General features: G+C 35.5%; 1 protein-coding gene across 28 annotated transcripts in view; it reads left to right on the top strand.

The window, feature by feature from the left end:
• The window catches only part of Liprin-alpha (PTPRF interacting protein alpha), a 263,962-nt gene that overhangs the window by 117,064 nt on the left and 122,417 nt on the right, over window positions 1-24,481 (top strand). For 23 of the 28 annotated variants that reach the window (XM_087412073.1, XM_087412089.1, XM_087412087.1 and 20 more), the window contains exon 5: window positions 20,675-20,749. The exons of 4 other annotated variants lie outside the window; for them this stretch is intronic. In XM_087412073.1, the coding sequence (XP_087268199.1) occupies window positions 20,675-20,749 (75 nt within the window). Of the gene's footprint in view, window positions 1-20,670; window positions 20,750-24,481 lie in introns of those variants that run through there. One more of the 28 variants, XM_087412092.1, reaches the window with a different exon arrangement.

Raw genomic sequence — 24,481 nt, 5'->3', positions numbered from 1 at the left:
AACTTCCATTAGAATGTCGGTCTTTAACAATATTTTGTCGGTATTTGCATACAGGATGTTTCAGAATTCAAGGACACGGATTGCACAGCGCGATTGTATGTGCCAAAAGAAGCAACTTTTTTCCTCTGACAAAATTGTGTTCAAACAATACTTTTTAAATGAAAGTAATTTTAAGTTAACGAATGATCACTCCACGTGCATGGATCAGCGCACACACACACGGCGCGCGGCCGAGCGTATGAGCATATATGTTACTATTTATATGTTACTATTTTGCTAAAGATTTTATAAAAATGCATAATATCTAAATATCATAATTACATATTTACGAGTTGTTTAATCTACTTATTTTAGTTTCAGTAGTTTCTTCAGTGATATCAACTAGAAAACATTCTCTTTTTAAACAAGTTGTTTTCAAAATAGTGATATTTAGATATCATGCATAGTTTTTATAAAATCTTTAGCAAAATAGTAAAATAATAACGTACATGTTCATACGCCGAGATGTGCCGCCCCTCTTGATCCATGCGTAACGTGTATAATCAGAGCTAGATATATAGCCGATGCTCAGATTATATACACATATAAAATTTATATTTACATGGTTTTCGTATATACATATGTATTCTAGTATATGCATTATATTTTTGTACCAACGCGGAGCTAAATATAATATTTTGTACTGAATTTTTGATAAAACATTAATGAATTTTAATGAAATCTTAATGAATTGTAATGAAATCTTAATGAAATTTTAATGAATTGTAGTGAAACCTTAATGAAATAACATTGAAAATGAGCCAATTGATATAGATTTCAATATGAAATTCAGTACGAAATTAAATGCCTATAACGGTCAAAGCTAGATCTTTAATGTTTAAATAATTCAATGTAAATTATATACAGGGTACCTGATATATAAATGTTAAAACTTCGGGAGCGTGTAGGGGATCGATAAATTAAGAAAAAAGTCCTGTATAGCTGCTAGTTTTTGCTTCGTTTTGGAGTAAATTGCAAAAAAATACAAAATGTAATTGCTTCGTTCTCGCGTAGTTTTCCGGACTTGTAAACGTATTTAAATTACTATAATAATATCATGAATTAAATTAAATTGACAAGAGGTTTTTAATATTTCGATGCTCAATCAGGCATCATATTAGAAAGATATTAATGTACTGAAAAACTATAAATAAATGCGATTATTGCGAAGAATATTACTTCGGTCGGGAGTCGAATCCGGATCTTTTACTTTCCATGCGAGCATCCTAAATCTTTAATCTATCGAGGTCTTAGTAATATTCTTCGCAATAATCAGTACATGTTTGGAAACAATCCTTCTTTCAGACGATAATATAAACAATCTACAAGAATCTTATTTTAGACTATACGAGGGCAAATAAGTACTCGTGTTAGTAATGAAGACGCAAGCTTTTCACAAAAATTTTTTTTATTTTTCAACGTAATCCCCTTTTAGGAGTATACACATTTCCCAACGCTTCTGCTATTTTTTTAACCCCTCAGAAAAGTACCATTTGTCGAACTCTACGAAACAGACCTCTGTTTCGGCGATGACCTCCTCATTCGACGTGAATTTCTTTCCACCGAGCCATTTTTTCAAGTTTGGAAACAAGAAGAAGTCGCAGGAGGCTAAATCTGGAGAGGACGGTGGATGCGACAGCAATTCGTAGCGCAATTTGAAATTGATTACCGCATCCATTGTTGTGAGCAATCGCGGCACCCATCGGGCCGACAGCTTTTTCATTTCCAAGTTATCATGCAAAATATTGAATGCCGTTCCGTACGACATGCCTATGGCCTCTGCTACTTCATGCATTTTCGTTCGGCGATGAGCGAGAATCATTTCGTGGACTTTTTCAACGATTTCCTCAGTAATCACATCTGCCGGGCGGCCTGGGCGCTCCTCATCAAAAACAGACGAACGAAATGAATTCGTTGAACCAATATCTGACGGTTGTCATAGCTGGTGAAGAGTTCCCATAGACGGCATCCAACTTCGTTTTTATTTCTTCGCACATTTTTCCATCCAAAAATAAGAAACGAATCGCGAATCGATATTGCTCTTTTTTCATTGTATCGGACATCAAACACGCTCACTACGAATTCAATGTCAAATCAAGACTATTGCATGAATCACTCTGAAATTTTGTATGGCGTCGTTTGAAAGTACACGATGATAGTACACGATGGTAATGTCAACTTGCATTAGCAACGCCGCCTGTCTTGAAACACGGGTACTTATTGATTTGCCCTCGTAATTATGTTCCTATTAAATTGGATATTAATATTTTAAAATTTATTTATAATGTGTAATAATTTTATAATAATAACTTTATAATATAATTCTATAATAGTCTTCAATATTACAATAAATTGGCCAATGATTAATCCTAGTGGTTATTCTGGATTAAAATAATCCGAACCCTTCTTGAAGTGTTACCAAATCAATAGTATTGGTTACATTGACTTAAAAAAATTATGGTATTAGGTGTAGTAAAAAGAAATCTATTATTTTTTCAATAGATGGCTTTAGTAATCACGCGTAGACGAGATACAGATTACTAAAGCCATCTATTGGAAAAATAATGGATTTCTTTTTACTACACCTAATATATAATTTTATCCTTTAAGAAAATGAAACAATGGCATTGTAGTGAAATGTTTAATTTTAACACTGAAAAAAAAATCGTAAACATATTAACTTCGGAAAAATGAGTACTTTTAATTAAAGAATTATAACTTTTTAAATTTAATAATATTTTAATAATATTTTTAATAATATTTTTCAAATGTATAATTGATGTAAAATGAACATTTAACGTTAAATAAACATTAAAAAAATATTTTTTTCATCGTTATTTGAAATAAAAAATTAATGTAAAACAAATTAAATAAACGTTTAAAAAATATTTCTTCCAAACATCATTTCAAATAAATAATTGATGTAAAATGAACGTTTAATTAACGTTAAATAAAAAATGTTTCTTCAGAACATTATTGTAAATAAAAAATCAGTTAAATTAACATTTAATAAATATTTTAAAAATGTTCCTTCGAAACATTTTGTCAAACGAAAAATTGATATAAAATTAACATTTAATAAAGGTTAAATAAACGTTTAAGAAATTTTATTTTGGAAATGAATCATATAACGTAAAATTAATTACAAATAAATGTTTAAAAAAATGTTAAATAAACGTTAAATAAATGTTATTTTGAAAATGAATCGTGAAATGTGAAATTAATGAATAATAATCATTTAAAAAACATTTTTTACCCATTGAGAAAGATATTATAGTTTTATGTTTTTGGAAAGAAATGAAAGAATCTGACAAAAAAAGTGTCGCTTTATCCTGCGAAGCGAAAAATTATCTTTAAGTTGGAGAACCTGTTCAGGTTAGCAAATCTATCATATTAGGATATTCATAAAAGGAATACGATTTAACTAACATGAACCACCTTTTTAACAATATATGTTGAGCAGATGTCATAATTGTACATCCTTTAATATTCGAGGTTTATGAATCATTGAAGTAGTAGTTACCGTACGATTGTAGAAGTCAAGCATGCGAAACATAATACAGCTTTAAGATGATTTGAGGGCATCATAAAAATTAATTTTTTAATTTAGGTGAAAACGTTTTTTTTATTATAATTTTTTTTTACTATGATTTTGTCGTGTGTGCATTCTAGAATGTATGATGTACCAGTTTATAATACTTATTTTAACAATAAAACTGGATTAATTAATATTATAACTGATTGACTGAATTTAAATCTATTTGAATCCATTTGAATCCATAAAAAAGAATTATGTTCTATTCCTGTATATAAATAGAAAATGATTAAATTTTGCCACGTTCAATTCTTTTCTATTCATATACATCAAGAATTTGGATTCAAATGAATTAAAATGTATTAAAAATTTTCAATCTGTTCAATCTCTTTTATTGAGATGCACAGGTGATCATAGATATATGAATGGTTTTTTTTCGAATGAGCCCTAGTACTATGCACAGAGTATACAAAATTATGAATTCACAGTGATAGGATGACTTCCGGATATAATTTGCATTGTCGTGGCCAAATTTATGTCTAGAAATTACCTTATCGCCGTAGATCCGCAACGTTATACATTCTGTATATTACTGGGGTTTTTTTGTTGGGGAGTAAGTAACGACTTATGTATATCACCTTGGTGCGTGCTTTTCAACGATATTACTTGAGATCGATGACTAGTTGATGGATATATTCTATATTAGACTCTCTTATATAGACAATTTTTTAATACTGCACGTTCAAAAAATTAGTTGCACATTCATTGCGTTGAGCATTGGGTAAAATATTAAAAGTAAATTATCAATTACGTAATTATGGATTCAACCGGATTGGTCGCATGTTTCATTTTTATGCACATTGGATAAGATACAGAAAGCAAATAATTAATCCGTAACTACTGATTCAAGTAGATTACGAATAAAAAATGGGGTAAATGTTCTCCTTTACACAGCCAAATGACTTCCGACAGACCTTGACCTTGACTCTCAGAAAAGTTAAGGTCATTGACTTTTTTCGTCGCTTGTTATTTATTAAAAAGTTATTAATGAAAACGTTTTTATGAATAAGTAATACATTTGGAACACATAGTACATATTTCAGCAATATAGTATGAGTTTCGCTCCATGTAAATTGATGTTTGTACGTTCGTGTTAGGAATTTGAGAATAATAATATTGTGAAAAGAAAACACATTGTTATTTGAGTATATTGTAACAGTTCTTTGTCTGACTTGGTAAAGCGAAGATGTTGCTCCACGATTTTCTGCATTTAATTTACAATCATGAAGATGTTATAAACTATTTATGCGATATGCAAGTGATGCGAGAAGTTATGTGTCCGCATCAGCAAATGATGCATTTATGTCATACTGCAATGTCGCCTATTATACAATGTCTTAACTATTATTATAAGCAAGTTCGAAGATAATAAAAGAATCAGGAAAATGTGTTTTATAATTAGTCCTTTTTAAGTCACATTTTCACAATCACGATTGAGAATAAAAAAGATGTGTCGTTTTATTGGACACTTTCTTATGATGCGACCTCCACAACATTTTTTTATGCAGCAATTACAAATGTCTTCTAGAAATGTTGGACCAATTTCTGTCGAGAAGTACATACAGGGTGCGTCATCAAAATCCGGACAAATCGAACAATTCCTTGTCGTGGCAGCCTCAGAGAGCCTCTTTAATGTGTACGATTTGTATCGAAGGTCCTCCTCGGCAATTCGACGCATTGTTGGTTCGCTTACATCAACAATCGATGCTAATTTTCGCAACGATTGCCTTGGGTCATCCGAAATCAGCGTTTGAACCCTTTCAACGACTGCAGGGATCCTCGCGGTGCGTTTTTTCGAGTGACTCTTCCTCGCTGGCATACTGGAACCTTCGTTCTAAATCTAATCTTCGTTCTCAGACTGTTCTAAAGCCGTATATTTTGCCACAACGTCATAAACAGTGGATCTCGGGTATCCAAAGAACCGAATTATTTTCGTTGCTGAGCGCCCGGCGCGAAGGTCTTCGATGATCGCGGCTCTTCGATTATACTCCGCACTTGGTTTTAACATCGCGGCCATTTTGAGAATATGATTGTTTACTAGAAGCATCAGGCTTTCTTGAACGCCAATAACAATCTCTGGCGGAGGTACAGTATAGCGGAAAATTTGAATTGAAATTTGTCCGGATTTTGGTGACGCACCCTGTATATATTTTGATTGTTTTATTTTCCTGCTTTATTTTGTTTGATTCTCCATGTGAAGCGACTCTTACTCTTGATGTACCATGGTTGGGTTAGAATTAAGTTATTATATATTCATGGGTATTAATAATCTAACTCTTTTTTTGATAAGGCGAGGGAAACGCCTCCTACGCATATTCTCGGCCCGCGGAAACGAAACCGAGGATTATGTGGGGGTTATATTATCCTTCTTTCGAAGCATGGCAGTCTCGCTGAAGGAGGAAACTGCCTTCCACACTGCGCAGCATGCTTCGATCAAAACCGGTAGCGAGAGGTTCTCTCCTATTGTCTCTACGAAGAGCATGCGTTCTGTGGTCCACGCCGTGCATTCCTCCACCATATGTGATGTTGAATCTACTTCGGCTGGACGCTGCTCGCCACCTCCCTATCCCATACGGGCGCATCATACAGGAACGCTGTTAGGACGGCGTGCATGTATCCCCGCCGCGCCGCCGCTCCAGGACCATGGAGATTGGGTATGAGATTGGCAGGAGATTGACCAACAAGGTATCAGCCAAATTGCCCAACCTGAGAGTCAGCCGCACGAAGTGAGTCGTCCTTTCCAAAGGCCGTCAATGATAAGGCCCAGATATTTTATCTGGAGCCCCACCTGCACCATCGGATTGTCGCTGGAGGCGGCGGCTCCCGCCTCCTGTCAAAAACGAAGATCGCTTCCGTCTTTTGAGGCACCTCCGAGTTCTCTCATGATACTGACCACGATTTCTACCGCAACATTGGCGGCATGGGTCCCCTAGTTTCGTCCTCCCTCCTCCCCCACGGTGTCATTCGTGTAATACCCCAGCGTGACATCCCAGCGGGAGGGCTTGACGGAGTACCACGTATGCGATGTTCCATAGCAGGGGCCCTAACACTGATCCCTGCGGAATACCGAACCTCTTGCACACCCTACCATCTCTGCCTTAGTAGATCAGTTTCTTGTATCGGAAGTAATCCTCGATCATGGCGACTAGGTAAAAGAAGAGTGTGAGTATTTAACGTGCGATACCTGCATTTAAGCTTAACTCACATGATCCCCATGGAATCTGGAATACGTCCGATCAGCGCGTCACGCTATGCCGAGACTCTCAGTCGCGCCTGCGGGATGTAGATCCCAACAAGCAACTCACTGGTTGGAGCGAGCGACTATCCACACTCTACCGGCTAAGCAGGCTGATTCCCGAGCATGATGTGCAGCTCATCCGTCGGGGTCAGAGGCCCTAACCAACATGTAGCTATAAACCACTATCACTGCGAATCCTATTCATGACTGGGCGTGAGCAATTGCCACAGTCCCCGCGGTACCAATCTAGATCATCGGTCTAATCGTCGTAGCTTAGGCTACTCTCAGTTTTCGTCGCCTACCCACGCGACACTGGTCGGCCAGCGCTTCGAGTGCTGCCAGGATGTTACTTCTCGGGGACGCTCCACAGGAATCGCTCAGCAACCCCGGGCCTACCCCGAGGCAGAGCTTCCAATCTGATCAGCATCCTCCCTGCGTAAGCTAAAAAATTTATTGGCTCATCCATAATTCTGAGGCAATCAAGTGATTAGATAGCCTCGAGATTTATAGGAATAAGCTGACATTATGTGGGACGCCGGTAAAACTCGAACTCGAAACGGTAAGTCGCGAGTCGAAACGCACAAGGCGTCAAACCACTGACGCCCGGTGGCGACCAGATAGCCGGGCAGGTCATAACAGATGAGAGCATCGACCACCTGGTCCCAGAGAATGTTGAAAGCATTGATGATATCGATTGATACCGTCACAACCTCCCCCCTCTCTTATCCCGTAAGGGCCCGTACCTATCGGATAACACCGGCAACAATACGCTGGGCAACGATGTTCCAGCCTTGCCCGTATCGTCCAGCAGACATGTAGGACGGTAGGCAGAGGAAGACTCCGCTGGCCTGCCTTCTTTACGGAGAAGGACTAGATTGGCCCTCTTCCAAGCTGGGAGGAAACAACTCTGTCTAAGACAGTTGGTGAACAATTGCCTTAAACAACTACTCACTTTTCTAAAGGCCCAGACACGGCCGTCCGGACCAGGAGCTTTCGGACTTCTCCTGAGACGACGATACATTCGGACCGTTTCGTCCTCGCTGATCCCTATCTCCTCAGATCCCGCTGGCGGGCCAGCGTAGAGTTCGACTGTATATCGTGTGGGAAACAAAGTGTCCACCACATAGTTGAGAAAGTGAGGATCCATCCTTTTTGCCAGCAGGGGCATTCAAGGGCGCGTCACTATTTTATATGGAAGCCTTCACGGATGTCCAGATCCGAGACTAGGTCCTGTCATCACTGAGTCTTGGCCTGAGGATGGCCACGCGGAGAGCTTTCCTCGTCTCTCTCGCCAACATTACCTCCAATCGTTCTCCTTGCGTCTCCTCTCCCGCGTAAGGCATCGTTGATCTCTCACAGCTGTCATACGAAGAACAGCAATCTCTGATAACTACCAGTACGTGAGACAAATTAGCATCTTGTGGCATCGCGGCATTGACGCGTCTGAGGCGCGAGTCATGATGCCACAGATGCATGTTACCTCCTTGCTCACTTCCGTATTCGGAGGGGGCTGTGCCCATGTCAGAGCTATTGCCATCGCCTATAACACATTCGCGTTGAGCTTGAAAAGTGCTCAATACGGATGTTTGGCGTCCCACGTCATCTTATGCTTCTCAATTTCTGGGCAATAGCAGCCTGGATCGTCATCGCGATACAGACATGATCCGACTGCTCGGTCAGGAGCCGCGGGTCGACTGGCCAATCGGACACCCTGTCGGCGGCGCGGGACGTGATCCACATCAAGTCCATAATGAACTCCCCGCGACTGCCTTTCTATGTTGATCAACGAGAGAGGTCGAAAGTCCCCATTTCTCAGTCGCGCGACTCATCGAGTGAGCGTTGAAGCCCCCGTTAAGAGTCGGACAGAGAAAGCGCCTCCTGACGACCGCAGTGAGAGTTGAGGCATAGTTTTGTACTCCCATAGGTAGAGCTGCAGTCGGAGATAGCACGCTAACATATCTATGGCTCTCCACTCCGCCAAGATGTAAAAATTCCCGCGCTCAATGCGGGAGGGCGATGGGAAGCCGGCCGTGGGATGCCAAACGATGACAGTGGACCTACTCTCGTCTTCTAACCAGCGCTCAGTATCAAGGACATTGTACGGCTACTGCTAATTTTGAATCACTCGTGCATTGCACGGAGGAGCATGTCCTGCGCGAAGCGAGAATGGATCGCTTGGAGAAGGCGTGTCGCCATGTGTGCTACGGTTTCTTAGCTTCTTTCAGGCATCCTCCATTTGCATCCTTGGTCGATACATTGACGATGGAGCTCGTTGCTCCCGGCTGGCTCGGGGACAATACTCCCTTCTCAGCATTCGAGCTCAACGTGTCTTCTCAGGCGGCTTGAGGGGGTAGTGCGGAAGATGGACCCGCTTGCGGGGGATTTTCCGCCCTTCTCTTGCTACATTTCCTCTTACTCGCCACGCATTTGACGCCAACGCCGATTTGATATTGAACTGGCTTTTTGGCCGCCACGCAGGCGAGGCAGTTGACAAAAATCTGGCACTCAGTGCTGTGTATTCTTGCTATCCGCACTGGTAGCAGCATGCGGTCTATGCTATCACAGCTCACTCTCATGTGTCCCATCCCCAGGCATTTGTGGCACTGGAGAGGGCGAGAAGGGTCACTTTGGCGAAGACCCATTCCACTCGAATCCTATCCACGTGACCTTCTTGGCCGCGGTTATTGAGCGAAGTTAAGTCCGCTAGGTATCTTATGGAGTCCTTAGTGTCGGTCATTGTACAGGCCTCGATGTGGGCAATCGCCTTGGCGACGTCGGCCAGTATGACAGAATCGTCAAGGCCAGTTACCCACAATTCTTGGAGATCCTAACCCCCTCCTTGTTCAGCTATTCTTTCTGACCAGGCTGTCAGCCTTGGCTTGGCCGTCGGGATCCTTAATTTCTAGAAAAAGGGCCCCGATGACCGCCCTTCTCACTTAAAGATCAATCTGCATTTCTGCGAGATTGATTCGCTCGCGCGCCAGCGCCATCGCCTCCGTCAAAGTATTTTGCAGAGCAGATGTAATCGCCGCAGTTTTAGCAGGACGTATTCTTGGAGGAGTTTGGTGATTTCTTTCTAGAGACTATCTCAGTTTTCAATTTGACAGCAGCTTTTTTATTGTTCACCGGCTGTCTCTCCCATTGGGAGTCGCTTGTCCTGTGATGTTCCCATCGCCCTGAAAAGCTTTCTTCCTTCTCTTGGCTTTTTTGCTCACTACTAAGGATCACTTATTCTGCTTCTCCGCAGATGTGGTGGAAGGGGCAGGCTTCCTTTCAGAAACTCGTATTGGCTTTCTTACCTTTGAGGGCCGTACCTTTCGCCCCTTTGACATCACCGGGCGACTTCGATTCGATGCTATATCTTTTCAGCACCGTAATGAGGACCCTCTTGGTTATCCTGTCGAGTGGGTTCTCTTTAATTGTCGTCACCCTGACGGAAAGGAGGGAGGATTTTACTTTTATATAACATAAATGTTGGTGTGAAAAATAAAGAATTTAGTCCTTAGATTGACATTACATTAAATAAACGCATCATAATATTTATAAATTAAATTTTCAATCAAAATTTACTTCAAATTCGAATTGTGACTTTGATTGCTCATAGCTCCGTTAAAGTTATCGTACTGCAATTAAAAAAAAAACAGATTCTTAAAGCTGAACCTTTGCTTTACCATGCAAATTTATATTGCAAATTTAAAAAAAAAAGTTGTAGAATATATATAGATTTTTAAGCTCAAAATATGACATTGTTTTTCTTCTAACCATTGCGCAATGTTTAAAAAAAGTATAATAATGTCACATTTTTAGCTCAAATTTATATAAACTTTGCATTTAAAAAATGAGCGATTATTCGACCATTTGACAATGAAAAGCTTTAGCTTTGAAAATCTGTTTCAAGCAATCAAAATCAGAATCCTTCTGTATTTAACTCATGATTAACTTAGTAACAAATAATCGTAGGGACATTTTTTAAAAACAAATTTTTAGGACTATAAGTTTTCACATTAGATAATCGAAAATTTAGCAACAAATATATTCTATGTATTAATGTTTGAGCTTAAAGAATGCATAATCTTCCAGTTAGACAACCAATAAAAGAATTTGTTCACATTTTATTAATTACACACACACACGCATACACACACACACACACACACACACACAAGTGTTATCTACACTTTATATTTTCCATTATTTGCATCGGATTAATGTGATTATCTACTGATTCCATGTGTTCTGTTTCTTTCTCTTCCTTTCAATTTTTTTTCCGGTTTCTTCTTTCCTATGCACAATTTAGCATTAATAGCGTTAGAGCGAAAACCAGTAACTGAAAATAAGATATATATACACAAAGTATCGATTTTTTAATAATAAAATAGTAAGAATAGAGAGTGCGTAATGAAAACATTTAGAAACTTATCTGAATCTGATAATCTTGAAGATATCATTAACCTCTCGATATTTGTAACCTCTTGATATCTGTGATGACAGCCGTTCACGATTTAATATTATCATGAACATTACACTATTTTTTCATTATTCCTATACTTAATATATTCTTGCCTTTTTAAAGAAAGGATATTTTGTATCCGCACACGCATATCACATATGTCAAACAGGTTTCTCAAAAAACGGCGCAATCAAATGGTTTACTATTTACGCAATCCGTTACTAATCCGTACAAAATAATATGTGGTGCCTACAAGTTTCGTTGTTACATTATCTCCATTCTTTTATGGAAAATGGCCTGTAACAGCGCCTCTTGCGCCAAAAGAATGATGGAAAAGGTCGCAGCGCTCGCTGACCATGCATCACTGGCGTCTCCAATGCCAAAAGCAACAACCGTATATTTTCTTCTGGTCGATGATGACTATAACGATGACGTATCTTAAAAAAGTTTCACATTCGAATTCTGCGTCGTAATAACTTCACTCGTAAGGCACGTAGAAAAAAAAATAAAAGCACTTTTATTATACTGAATGGAAGCTATTAATTGAGCGTACGTAGACTATAATCGATTCAGCTCTTATTAAGATCTAATAATCACAAATTAAGAAAACTCGCTAGCTCGCGTAAAGCAACACGGTAGTGTCGGTGCACTTGTTTAAGCACTGAGACACTACCGTATTGCTTTATATATATCATATAATTACATACTATCGTATATAATGTCCAAGATATGTACACATGTATAAAACGATACTTTGTTACAGAATATGTAGTGTAATAAAATACCTGAAAAACCATAAGTTTTATAAAAAAAATGTTTTCGATAAAAGTTGTAGAGTTTAAAAAGGCCTAACCGCTGACTTCGTCAGTTTGACTTTGGATAGCGTCGCCTAGGTAGAGCAAAGTCAACTTGTATTTTTTAAGTGAGATCCTCCATTTTTTCTTTCATTTTCTATAGTCCTTGTTGAGACCTTTTCAAAACACTATAATTTTATCCATTTTAGGTCAGCCGTTTAGAAGTTATTGAGTATTTTATGGTGAAATGTCAGCGACTATCGAATACGAAAATGTTTATTTTTTTTTATGCTAAAACTTATATGTTTTGTTTAGCAGGTCATAAGCTATGGCATGTGAGAAAACCATTTGATTTTATCGGAACCTAATTTCATATAGGATTATTGCGGAGTCCCTGTATTGATTTTTTAACTGCAGTGACTCATATAAATAATTATCCATGTTTATTAAATAAAATAAAATATAACCCTGATTATCCGATTTTCACTATTATTCGATCTAATTCCGGTCCACTATAGGTAGAATAATTGAGGCTCTACTATAACAAGAAAAGTTTGAAAAAATGATGTCTTATTTCTGATATATATACAATATTAAAAACTATTTTGTACCTATTCTTGCTTACGTAATGGCTTTCCAAAGCTAGGTCCACCCTATCTCTCTCTTGTCTCAAGCAAGGAAGCATAGTTTTTATAATATTAGTATTATAATATTGTTATATTATAATATTGGGTTAGGGAAAAAATCTTTTATGTATAGCCAACAGATAGAGATCTGGTTGAGTTTTTATGTGCACTATTGTGTGACGTATTAGGTTATGTATCGTTGGAAATGTTTATTTCATATAACATTTTAAAATAGATAATAGATAGAGAAGAAATAGATAGAGCATAGATTTGAACAATACTGACACATTCAATCAAATTTGAAAATGAATGAAAACCAGGAACATTTCCGACATATTTTACTTTTTTATTATTAAAAAGGGAAGAACGCTGTGCAATTCGCAGAAAAAATTTGTAGTATTTATAGAAAGGATGCTCTAACTAGACAAACAGCAGCGAATTGGTTTCGCCGATTTCGAGAAAATTTCGATGTCAAAGATGCACATCGTTTTGGTCGGTTTATTGTAGAAAATGTCGATGATGAGATCTTCCAAAAAATTGAAGAAAATCGTCATGCGAGCAGCTGTAATATAACTAATGAGCTAAACATTAATCGTAAAACCATTTTGAGACACTTGCGTAAGGTTGAATACACAGTGCGATAAATATGTTCCCGGATAGGGCCTGAAAATCATAATTGAAACAACAAATATGCATATGTTTTGGTTTTATTATTCAAAATATTCTCCTCTGGCTTCAATACACTTGTTACAGCGATTCAATAGTGATTCAAATGCATATTCTATCTCAGTTTGCGGAATTGCCTCTAGTGCCTGTGTAGAAGCTGATTGGATGGTCGGAATGTCATCAAAAAAGCGTCCTTTCAATTTCAATTTCAATTTTGGGAATAATGAGAAGTCGCAGGGGGTCAAATCAGGTGAATATGGTGGATGGTTTAACACAGAGACACGATTTCGAGCCAAACATTGATGGACAATCAATGAAGTTTTTGATCGCTTCTTAATATGTGTGAACAAACTTCGCACAAACCTTCGTTTTACCCAAATCTTCATGTAATATGGTTCGAATCGTTTCTCTACTATATTATTTAAAGCCTCCTCCATCATTTTTAGTGATGCATTGCGATCATTTGCAACAAAATCACATACTTTTTCGATCATTTCGGGTGTTCGAACCAAAATTGGCCGTCCTGATTTTTTGTCATCTTCAAGGGTCTCTCTGCCTTCCAAAAAACGCTTATGTCACTCAAAAACAGCTGTACGACCTAGACATTGACTGCCGTAAACTTGTTGCATCGATCGGAATGTTTCTGATCCACTTTTACTCCAAGTTTTGCGTTAAATTTAATCATTGCTCTTTGTTCCATATTAAAATTTCTACCTCGACCAAAATCTTGTTTAACATGAACTGTCATATCTTCGTTATATGTCAAAATGAATGAAACTTTGACAGATGATAGCAAAATGTTCAACCTTTAAAATGCATATTTGAACGCACAGATGTGAACGCCACTGGTTGCTGAGATGTGGTTCGTGTTCGGGAACATATTTGTCGCACTGTGTACATAAGAAACTCGATAGACGCCATGATTTGACAATAAAAAATTTAATGATTCGAATTTCCATTTGTGAATCGTTGCTGAAACGAAACGAAATTGAGACGTTTCATTATGACAACACTAGGCCACACGTCGTTGATGACTCAACAAAAATTGAAAAAGTTTGGCTGGAAAATTTTGATACATTCACCATATAGTCTTGACCTTGCACCGTCCGATTAACATTTATTTTGGTTTTTGCAGAACTTCCTTAATGGAGTAAACTTGACTTCGAGAGACTTCAAGATTTTCTGCGAAAATTATCGCAGAATATTATTATTTATCTCGGTTTTTTACTGAGAAATCACAGAAGTTTTACACCGATGTAGATGGAATAATGGCTCTACCCGAAAAATGAGAAAGGTCATCGAGCAAAATTGCACTTACGAGAGCAAATCAATAAGTACCCGTGTTTCAAGACAGGCGACGTTGCTGATGCAAGTTGACATTACCATCGTGTACATCTTTCAAACGACGCCATATAAAATTTCAGAGTGATTCATGCAATAGTCTTGATTTGACAGCAATTCGTGAGCGTGTTTAATGTTTTCCGATACAATGGAAAAAGAGCAATATCGATCCGTGATTCGTTTCTTATTTTTGGATGAAAAAACATGCGAAGAAATAAAAACGAAGTTGGATGCCGTCTATGAGAACTCTTCACCATCTATGACAACCGTCAGATATTGGTTCAACGATTTCAAACGTGATCGTTCGTCTGTTTTTGATGAGGAGCGCCCAGGCCGGCAGACGTAGTTACTGAGGAAATCGTTGAAAAAGTCCACGACATAATTCTCGCTGATCGCCGAACGAAAGTGCATGAAGTAGCAGAGGCGTAGGCGTGTCGTACGAAATAGCATTCAATATTTTGCATGATAACTTGGGAATGAAAAAGCTGTCGACCCGATGTGCCGCGATTGCTCACGGTGGACAACAAGCGGATGCGATTATCAATTTCAAAGCATGATCGAATTGCACTACGAATTGTTGCCGCATCCACCATACTTTCCGGATTTAGCCCCCTGTGACTTCTTCTTGTTTCCAAACTTGAAAAAATGGCTCGGTGGAAAGAAATTCACGTCGAATGAGGAGGTCATCGCCGAAACAGAGGCCTATTTTGCAGAGTTCGACAAATCGTATTTTTCTGAGGGGTTAAAAAAATGGCAGAAGCGTTGGGAAAAGTGTATCCTCCTAAAAGGGGATTCCGTTGAAAAATAAAAAAAATTTTTGTTAAAAGCTTGCGTCTTCATTACTGACACGGGTACTTATTGATTCGCCCTCGTATTTGGTTTAATAAAACTTTGTAAGGGTCTGTAAACAATTTAAAAAATAGGTTTCAATTATACTCCAACTTGTAAAAACTTTTTCTCTAATAGCAATATAGCAAAAATGAGACGTTATTTTTTGTTACAAACTTTTTTTGTTAATAACTTTTTAATGAATAATGAGCGACGGCTAAAACCTGTTGAAGGTCATGATAACATACGTCAAAGTCATGATCATTGATGGTGGTCCCCTATACTGCATAATTACCGTCGTACGCTCTTAGGCAGTGGAGATAGAACTCACTTTGCGTGGATAATTGAGCGCTCCTATGCACGGGAAGGAAGAGATGGAGTGGACCTTGCTTTGCCAAAAAAAGTTGGTCGTCCCTAGATATGGGAGTGGTGGAATAGACCTCGCTTTACATGGAAATTTAGAAAACTATGGAAAATCGAAAATCTATCCCTATATATTATAGAATTTCAATATGTTATATCTCCTAAACCAATGCCGTTTTCCTACACTTAATTTTTGTGAAGTATCACTCAGGATACTATTCTCTACAACATATCTAAAGAACAATTCAAATCAGTGAGGCGTAACCTGAAATGCACATTCGTACCTATTTTTTAAATATTATGAGTTAAACAAAAATTTTGTTCTATCAATAGATTGTTCTATTATTATGTTTAAGTATCTATGTAAAATTCGAGTACAAATCTGTAATTGATTTAAGAATATTTAAGTTTTTTGTATGTCTTGACTTCTATGTAAAATTATTATGCACGTATTTATTTGCATTTGATAAGCATGTAATAAGAATTGAATCAAATTTTATACTGTACTAATAAAATATAAATATCCGTGCAAAATTTTATTTGGATTGGTATTCATTTGATCGTTTAAAAATTATTGACCGAAAACTGCAGCAAAATATGGTCATTTTTTTGCATAAATTTTTATAATCCAAATTATTTTCTGTTCTATTTTTTACAGTTGATTTTAGGACGTATTTACAGGATAATATAAAAATTTGTTAAATAATATTAGCTGATATTAGCTATTTTTAGCTGATTATTTGATTGATACAATACTTTTAGTTGATATTATAGATAAAACATTCTTAAATTAACACAATATCCTCAAATCTTTCCACTATTTGTATACATGCACATACGTATATGTATAGTGTTCCAGACCACTCGTATGTCTTTTTATTTTCGCAAGATAATTGTAAAAGTGTTTAGACAAAAATTGTAGGGTTTAAAAAGATCTTTACTAACTTTATCAGTTTGACCTTAGTGGCGTCACCAAGGTGGCGTCAAGTCAAAGTTACGTTGATTTCTTTAAATGGAACATCCTACTTTTTATTCCAATATCTAATAGCCAATATCAAGAGCTTTTTAAAACACTATAATAAAGTTATTTTTCATTGAGTACTTTCCAAGTTATAAGTTCGAAAGTTACAGAAAGTTATCACCGGCATTAACATTATGTAAGGTAGAAGGTTGTACCATAAATAAATTTTTAGTGCAAAAATGGAAATAAGGAGAATAATCTTCAATGGCCTTGATCTTGACAAATATTATCCAGGGCATGATCCTGAACAATATTCAAGAGACATTTAATCGGTCGGACACCTTGCGTAATGCTAATGTCGGTAGTATTGTAACTTTCAAGCCTTATAACTCAAAAAGTATTCAATGAAAAATAATTTTATTATAGTTGTATTATATTTTGAAAAGCTCTCGATATCGGCTAGATACTGGAATAAAAGTTCGATATTCTATTTTAAAAAATCAACGTGATCTGACCTTGGCGACGCCACATAAGGTCAGTAAAAAGATCAGTAAAAAAGACCAGTAAAAAACTCTTTTTAAACCCAGCAGCTTTTGTCTGAACACTTTAAGATTGGATCTTATCTTGCGAAGATAAAAGGGTAGTCTGAAATACCTGAATACACACACACACACACACACACACACACACACACACACACACACACACACACACAGACGCAAACACCGGGTGTAAATAAAGCGATTGTATCAGGTTAATTTCTTGAAAAATATGCATTTTCTTGAAAAATGTTTCAAACAAAACTTTTTCGACTTTAAGAGGGACATAATATGGCATCATTGATTAAACTTTCGGTAGTATTATCAAGGTCAGAGCAAAATCACGTTGAATTTTTTAAATGAAACCCTCCATTTTTCATTACATATTCTTATAGCTCGAGAGCTTTCGAAAACACTGTAATTAAATTCATTTTCATTAAGTATCTTTCGAGTTATAAAGCTTGAAAGTTAAGATGTGATCTTACTCTGACCTTGGTAACGCGACCTAAAATCTAACCAATGCCATATTATATTCCCCTTGAAGTTGAAAAACTTTTGAAACATTTTCAAGAAAATGCATATTTTTCAAGAAATTAGCCTGGTACGATTGCTCTGTTAAATTCGGTATATACATATATGTATATAAAAGAGTGTCTCACTTTAACTTTGATATCGAAATATTTCGAAAATTATAAAAGATACGGAAAAATATTCTACAAAAAAGTTATAATAGATCTTTAAAAAGATCTATTTACTGATCATATCTGTTTAACATTTGGTGGCGTTGCCAAGGTCAGGACGAGGTCACTTCGAATTTTTAAGAGAACACTCTAGATTTTATTACATATTTTTATAACCCTTTCTTACATATTTTTATAACCTTCTCAAAACGCTAAAATTTAATTCACTTTGGATCAGCCGTTTTGAAGTTATCGAAATTTATATGGTAAGATGTCCAACCAACGAACATCAATGGTTGATCTAATAAAGGCAAGATCGAAAGATGATTCAACCAACTAAGGCAAGATCGAAAGATGATCCTGCCAATGGAGGCAAGATCGGAGAATTGAAGAACTTTGTCTAACTGTCATTATGTATCACTCTCGGAATTAAATGTTCAAAGTGTGCACCGTTATTTTCTAAGTACAAAATTGGTTTGCGTCTAAAGTTTCGTAAGACTCCTTTGAGTATTTGCGACGTTATCACTTGACTAGCTTTTCTGACTTTTTCCATTATATCTAATCTTGTGGTTGGTACTTCCTGATACACAGCATCTATCATAATCAACACGATTTAGGTTTGGTGATCTTGGAAACCACAAGACTGAGCCTTCTTGACTTATCGAATGATTTGGATATTGCTTATCTATAAAAATTCGAACATCTCGAGAGTAATGTATTGGAGCACTATCCTGTTGAAACCAAAATCTTTGGCAGACATCCAGTTGAATAGTCCTGAATATATCTTGACAAATGATTTTGGAGAAAGTCTAAATAAATTGGACCATTAATTGTATGTTCAAAAAAATATGGTCCAATAATTTGATCATTATATATGCTAATCCAAACATGGAGATTCCAACACTGATTGATCACCTGTCGATATCAGTAAGAACTGCTAGTGACTAGTAATGACTATAGAGTCTATTGAGATTACCATTGCTGTGGAATGTGGTTTCGTCACTGAAACAGACATTCCAAAAGAATTTGGATTCTGCTCCAATGCATCTAGTGCTCATCTAAAAATTGAATTCTCATTCTGCAATCATCTTCGCTTAATTCCTGTACTAGGTTGATATAATAAGGATGGTATTGTATGGATTGTAACATTGAATGAGTCGTAGGAATTCCTAATTCATGTTCTATTTGTCCAGTACTGAATTGAAATGAACCATGCCCAAAACTGCGAAGAGTTTAGGATCATCCATCGATCTTGCCTTCACTAGTTGAATCAACCATCGATTTTCGTTGACTAAATAACTTATCATATAAATCTCGATAACTTCAAAACAGTTGATCCAATGTGAATTAAATTATAGTGTTTTGGAAAGGTTTTAAGAACGGCTATAATAATATGCAATAAAATCTAGAGAGTCCTATTTAAAAAATTATAAGTGACTTCGACTTTGGCAACGTCACCCAATGTTAAACAGATATATTATATTATACAATAATTAGTAAATACACCTTTTCAAATCTTATAATTTTTGAGATATTTCGATGTCAATGCTAAAATGCGCGCGCGCGCGCGCGCGCGCGCGCGCACACACACACACACACACACACACACACACACACACACACACACACAATACACACACATATACAGTGCCCGCTAAAAGTTCCGGTTGAATATCTCAGAAAGTATGCATTTTTGAGAAAAATGTTTTAGACAAAAATTATTGGATTTAAAAGAATACATTTAATGATCTTATTAATTTGACTTTGGGTGACGTCACCAATGTCAAGTCAAAGTTATATCAATTTTTTTTAATTGGATATCTTCTTTTTAATCCAGAATCTAATAGCCGCTGTCAAAATCTTTTCAAAACGTACAATAAATTTCATTTTCATTAAGTACTTATCGAATTATAAGACTTGAAAGTTACATTACCGTCATTATTAGTATTATCTAAGGTGTCCAATCGATGACTAAAACCTTCTGAATGTTATCAGGATCATTCTCTGGATAACATTCGTTAAGATCAAGATCATTGGAGATTGTTTCTCTTATTTTCATTTTTACATAAAAATGAATTTTCAGAATTTGCAAAAATGAAAATAAGAGAAACAATCTTCAATGATCTTAACAAATGTTATCCAGGACATGATTCTGAACAATATTCAAGAGATATTTAGCCGTCGGTCGGACACCTTGTGTAATGCTAATGCCGACGGTACTGTAACTTTCAAGCATTATAACTCGAAAAGTATTTTATGAAAAATAACTTTATTATAGTGTTTTGAAAAGCTCTTGACACCAGCTATTAGATTCTGGAATAAAAAATAGGGTGTTTAATTTAAAAAAAATCAATGTGATCTTAACCTGACATTGGTGACGCCACACAAGGTCAAACTGATCATTAAATAGATCTTTTTAAACCCTATAATTTTTGTCTAAAACATTTTTCTCAAAAATGCATACTTTCCGAGATATTCAGCTGGCCCGGAACTTTTGGTGGGCACTGTATATGTACATTGCAGCTAAAGGATAACAGTTGTGATGAAATTCCAGGTACGTGAGCGTTTGCGCGTGGCCCTTGAAAGAAATACAAGTCTCGAGGAGGAACTAGCCCATACCAAAGAGGAAGTGAGTTGTATACTTTGTTAATTGAAGTATGAAAATATTGTAAATATTTTCTTAATAAAAAATATCTATTATTTGAAGATATTAAGAAAACCTAGAATTCTTAGAGAATCTTTTTTGCTTGGAGAAGTCAGAAAATTTATAAAGAAATTTTATATATAAGTATATAGATATTATTTTTCCTTTTATATTCTTTCGTTTTTACATGGATAAAAGGAGGATGCCCATAAAAGGGTTTTTGCCTTAGAGGTGGAACCTCTGAAACCGATAAATTTAATCGAATATGATGAAATCTATTGATTAATATCAAATTCCACTTTCTTATCGCTAAGGAAAGTTAAAAAAATAGATTTCACCATACTCTAAATGAATTTATCGATACTAGATGTTCCATCTCTAGGGCAGAAACCTTCCTATACCATGGGCATTTTCATTTATTCCTCTATCTAAAAGTAAATCAACGAAAAATGTCAGTAGTGTAAACAATAAAATATGATTTTACTAATAATATAAGAGTATTTCACTGAGCTTCAGTATAAATAATCACACTTTGCTTTTCCATCTTATAACTCACTGATTATGGTAGTGAAAATAAAATTTAACTGTGAAATCAGTAATTTATAAAATAACAATTGTATAAATGATATAATTTATAATTAAATTATGGTATGTATTATTATATTAGGTACTGCAGAAAGTTTGTGCCTTTTTTTTAGATCAAAATTATATATAGAATATATTTGTTGTTATTATTATACTAGTCAATAGAGCAAAGTTTTAGCTTTAAAAATTTGTTTTTTAAATTACAATACGATGATTTTTAATGAAGTTAGAGCATTAGATGTAATGAACAATAAAAGTCAAAATGCTCCTTTTGTTTAATTCGCGATAACTTAGTAACAAAAAAATCTTAGGAATACTTTTAAAAAACGATTTTGTAGGGAAAACTTTAAGCTTTCATCACTTGAATGGAAAAACCGAAAATTTTTGCAAATTTTTTTGGCAAATGATAGACTCAAAGTTAGGAGAAATTTTTTTTCCTTCTTTTCAGCTCGTACTTTTCTGTTTGTAAAAATTATCAAACTCACAGAAATTCTAAAAGCATAGTAACTTTTCGAAAATAGAGATTTCAAGCTTCAAAACCGTTTTTTAAAATTTAAATTTTGTTTATTTTTGACGAAGATACATATTGTAAATATAATTTTGTGCTAAAAAAAAAAGACACGAGCTTTTGTGCAGTACCTAATATTAAACTGATATTTAAAAAATAAGATAATAAAAGGAAGATGTTTAAAAGTGACAGATTTCTGCCCAAAAAGGTGTAAGTAAACGGAATAGTGTTTTTTTTTTAGATTTTAATCTCCTGAATACGATAATGTTAATAAAAAGTTTGGGATCGATAGGAAACACCTTCCAAATTGAGCTTGAATATGATATATTTAAAAAAATTTCAGTATTCTTGTTTACTTTTCAAGATGTTCCCCAAATGTCACGGACTTTTAATAATTTTATTATATTATTATAGATATGACTTAAGAGGTCAAAATCTACAAAAAATAGTATTTCTTTTACTTATATTTTTTTGGGCAAAAGTCGGTCCTTTTTTATATCCTCCAAAAAAGGCAGATTTTTTTTCTAAAAAGATGTATTGTAAGTAAAAGAAATAGCGGTTTTTGTAGATTTTGATCTCTTGAATATGATAAAATTATTAAAAAATTTGTGGCATGTGGGAAACATCTTGAAAACTAAACAATAATATTAAAATTTCTTTAAATATATCATATTCATGCTTAATTTTCAACGATATTTTCTATCAATCCTTTTTTATTAACATTATCGTATTCGGAAGATGTATAAAAAACGCTACTCCTTTTACTTACATCTTTATGGGCAAATTCGGCCTCTTTTTAATCCTTTATAGAATAATAATTATATAATGGATATAATTTAATAATTATATAACTCATATAATTTATAGAATTTGTAAAATATTAAACTTAACAAAATGATAAGAAAATGTAATATTTTAAAACGAAGAATCAAATATTCAACATGTTTTCTGATCTCATCATAGATTTAAATGTAAATAATAAAATGTTCAATATATATGTTGTTTTCTTAAAGAAAAATTTCTTTTTCTATTATTTTAACATAAATCTTTATTAATTTATGGAATTTTGTATAAAAAGTTTTGTATAAAAAGAGTATTTGAATATAAAATACTCTTCGCAATAAACAAATTTCCATGTTTTAAGATGCTAGTAATATTAAATTGAAAATTTAATTTAACTTGGGAAGAATATTATTATTATATTTCAGTTTGATTGTGCTGCAAGTCTGAAATTAATCAGTACGCAGTCATTTAGGAGATAAATTCATTAAAAATATATATAGATTCTTGTATCGCTTAAGGTGTAAGGATGCTGCTCCGGAATATTCAAAATTTGGGTCAGCCGTTGATCGGTCGTGCTAAGATACGAGGATGCCGCACAAAGCTAAGCAGATTACCGTTTTCGACTCCGCGATGTTGTAATAGTAAGAGCTCGAGGTCCTCAGATTAAAGTAGGCTAGTATTTGTAGTAGAAAATGATTTATTATAACTTATAAATTCCTTGTTGGTTTACAATCTTTTGTTGTTAAAGATTCTCACAGTCGTGTCGCACTTTCACTGAACTTTTCGGAACGGCTTGAGATGCTCGGAATTCGTGCTTCTATTCTCGAAAGTGGCCGAATTTCCTCAAGAATTGCTGCAATTGTTGCATTGTTCAAATTAATGTACGTAACTTTAATTTTGAAATACTGATTTGCAAAAAAATTTGCAAATGAAGAATTTTGAAAATGATCTATTTGGTCACGACATCTTCTCCCTGTTGAAAAAAGAAAATGGAAGTTCGACGTTTTTTATGAGAATCCCTCTTTTTTACGCGGGATTTGTTACTTTGCAATTTCCTTGTATCTTACTGTTAGCAGTATATACAATTATTATTACAATGATTACAATTATTATTACAATAATTAATACAATGGTACTACTCGATACTGTATATATCAGTCCCACAGGTCCCGTTAGAAATGATGAATTCTGTGCGTTTTCTAATTCCGCTGTCTTATAGTTTGACGCTTAAATCCATTAATTCTATCAGATAGCGAAATATTTTTTTTAATTTTGTCGTTTCTGGTTGGCTTAGGTTCTTATGTTCTAGTCGATTTCACAAGAAGGTTAAGTTGTACTCGCGCAAATGAATTTGATCACAGTCTTAATAATGCCTATCGTTTTTATAGGCATGTTCGCTATCGTTAATTTACATTCTAGCGTGGTTTGTCTTATTTTAACAATGTTGTTCTACATCCTTCGCAATTTTTGCAATCTACAGTTATTATCTGTTCATGAGCAGAGGAGTGTAACAACGCTCATTGGTTTTTGAGAACAATCCATACCCATGTTTCAGAATCTTATATACATTCTTTTCATTTCGATACAAAACATTTTTGTTAAATTATATGCGTATTTACTTTATGCTATTCTACAAAATGCAAATATGTAATGCAATAGTTTTTCAAAGCCTTTCTCATATATCATTGTCTTCAGCTCCGATAGAGTTATTTGATTCTATGAAGCAGTGCTCGCAAAGATTTGCACATTTCGGGCTGATTCCGGCGAGCGACTCCCATTACCGCTCGAGGCTCGGCGGCCGAGCTGCCGAGCGTTCACATGACGCTCTGGCTCAGAAGCGT

This window comes from Acromyrmex echinatior, chromosome 12 (genome assembly GCF_024713525.1).
Source record: "Acromyrmex echinatior isolate Ae372 chromosome 12, ASM2471352v2, whole genome shotgun sequence".
In the NCBI taxonomy this organism is placed as follows: Eukaryota; Metazoa; Arthropoda; class Insecta; order Hymenoptera; family Formicidae; genus Acromyrmex; species Acromyrmex echinatior.
Note: the sequence above shows the minus strand (reverse complement) of the source record. Positions and strands in the feature narration are given on the sequence as shown.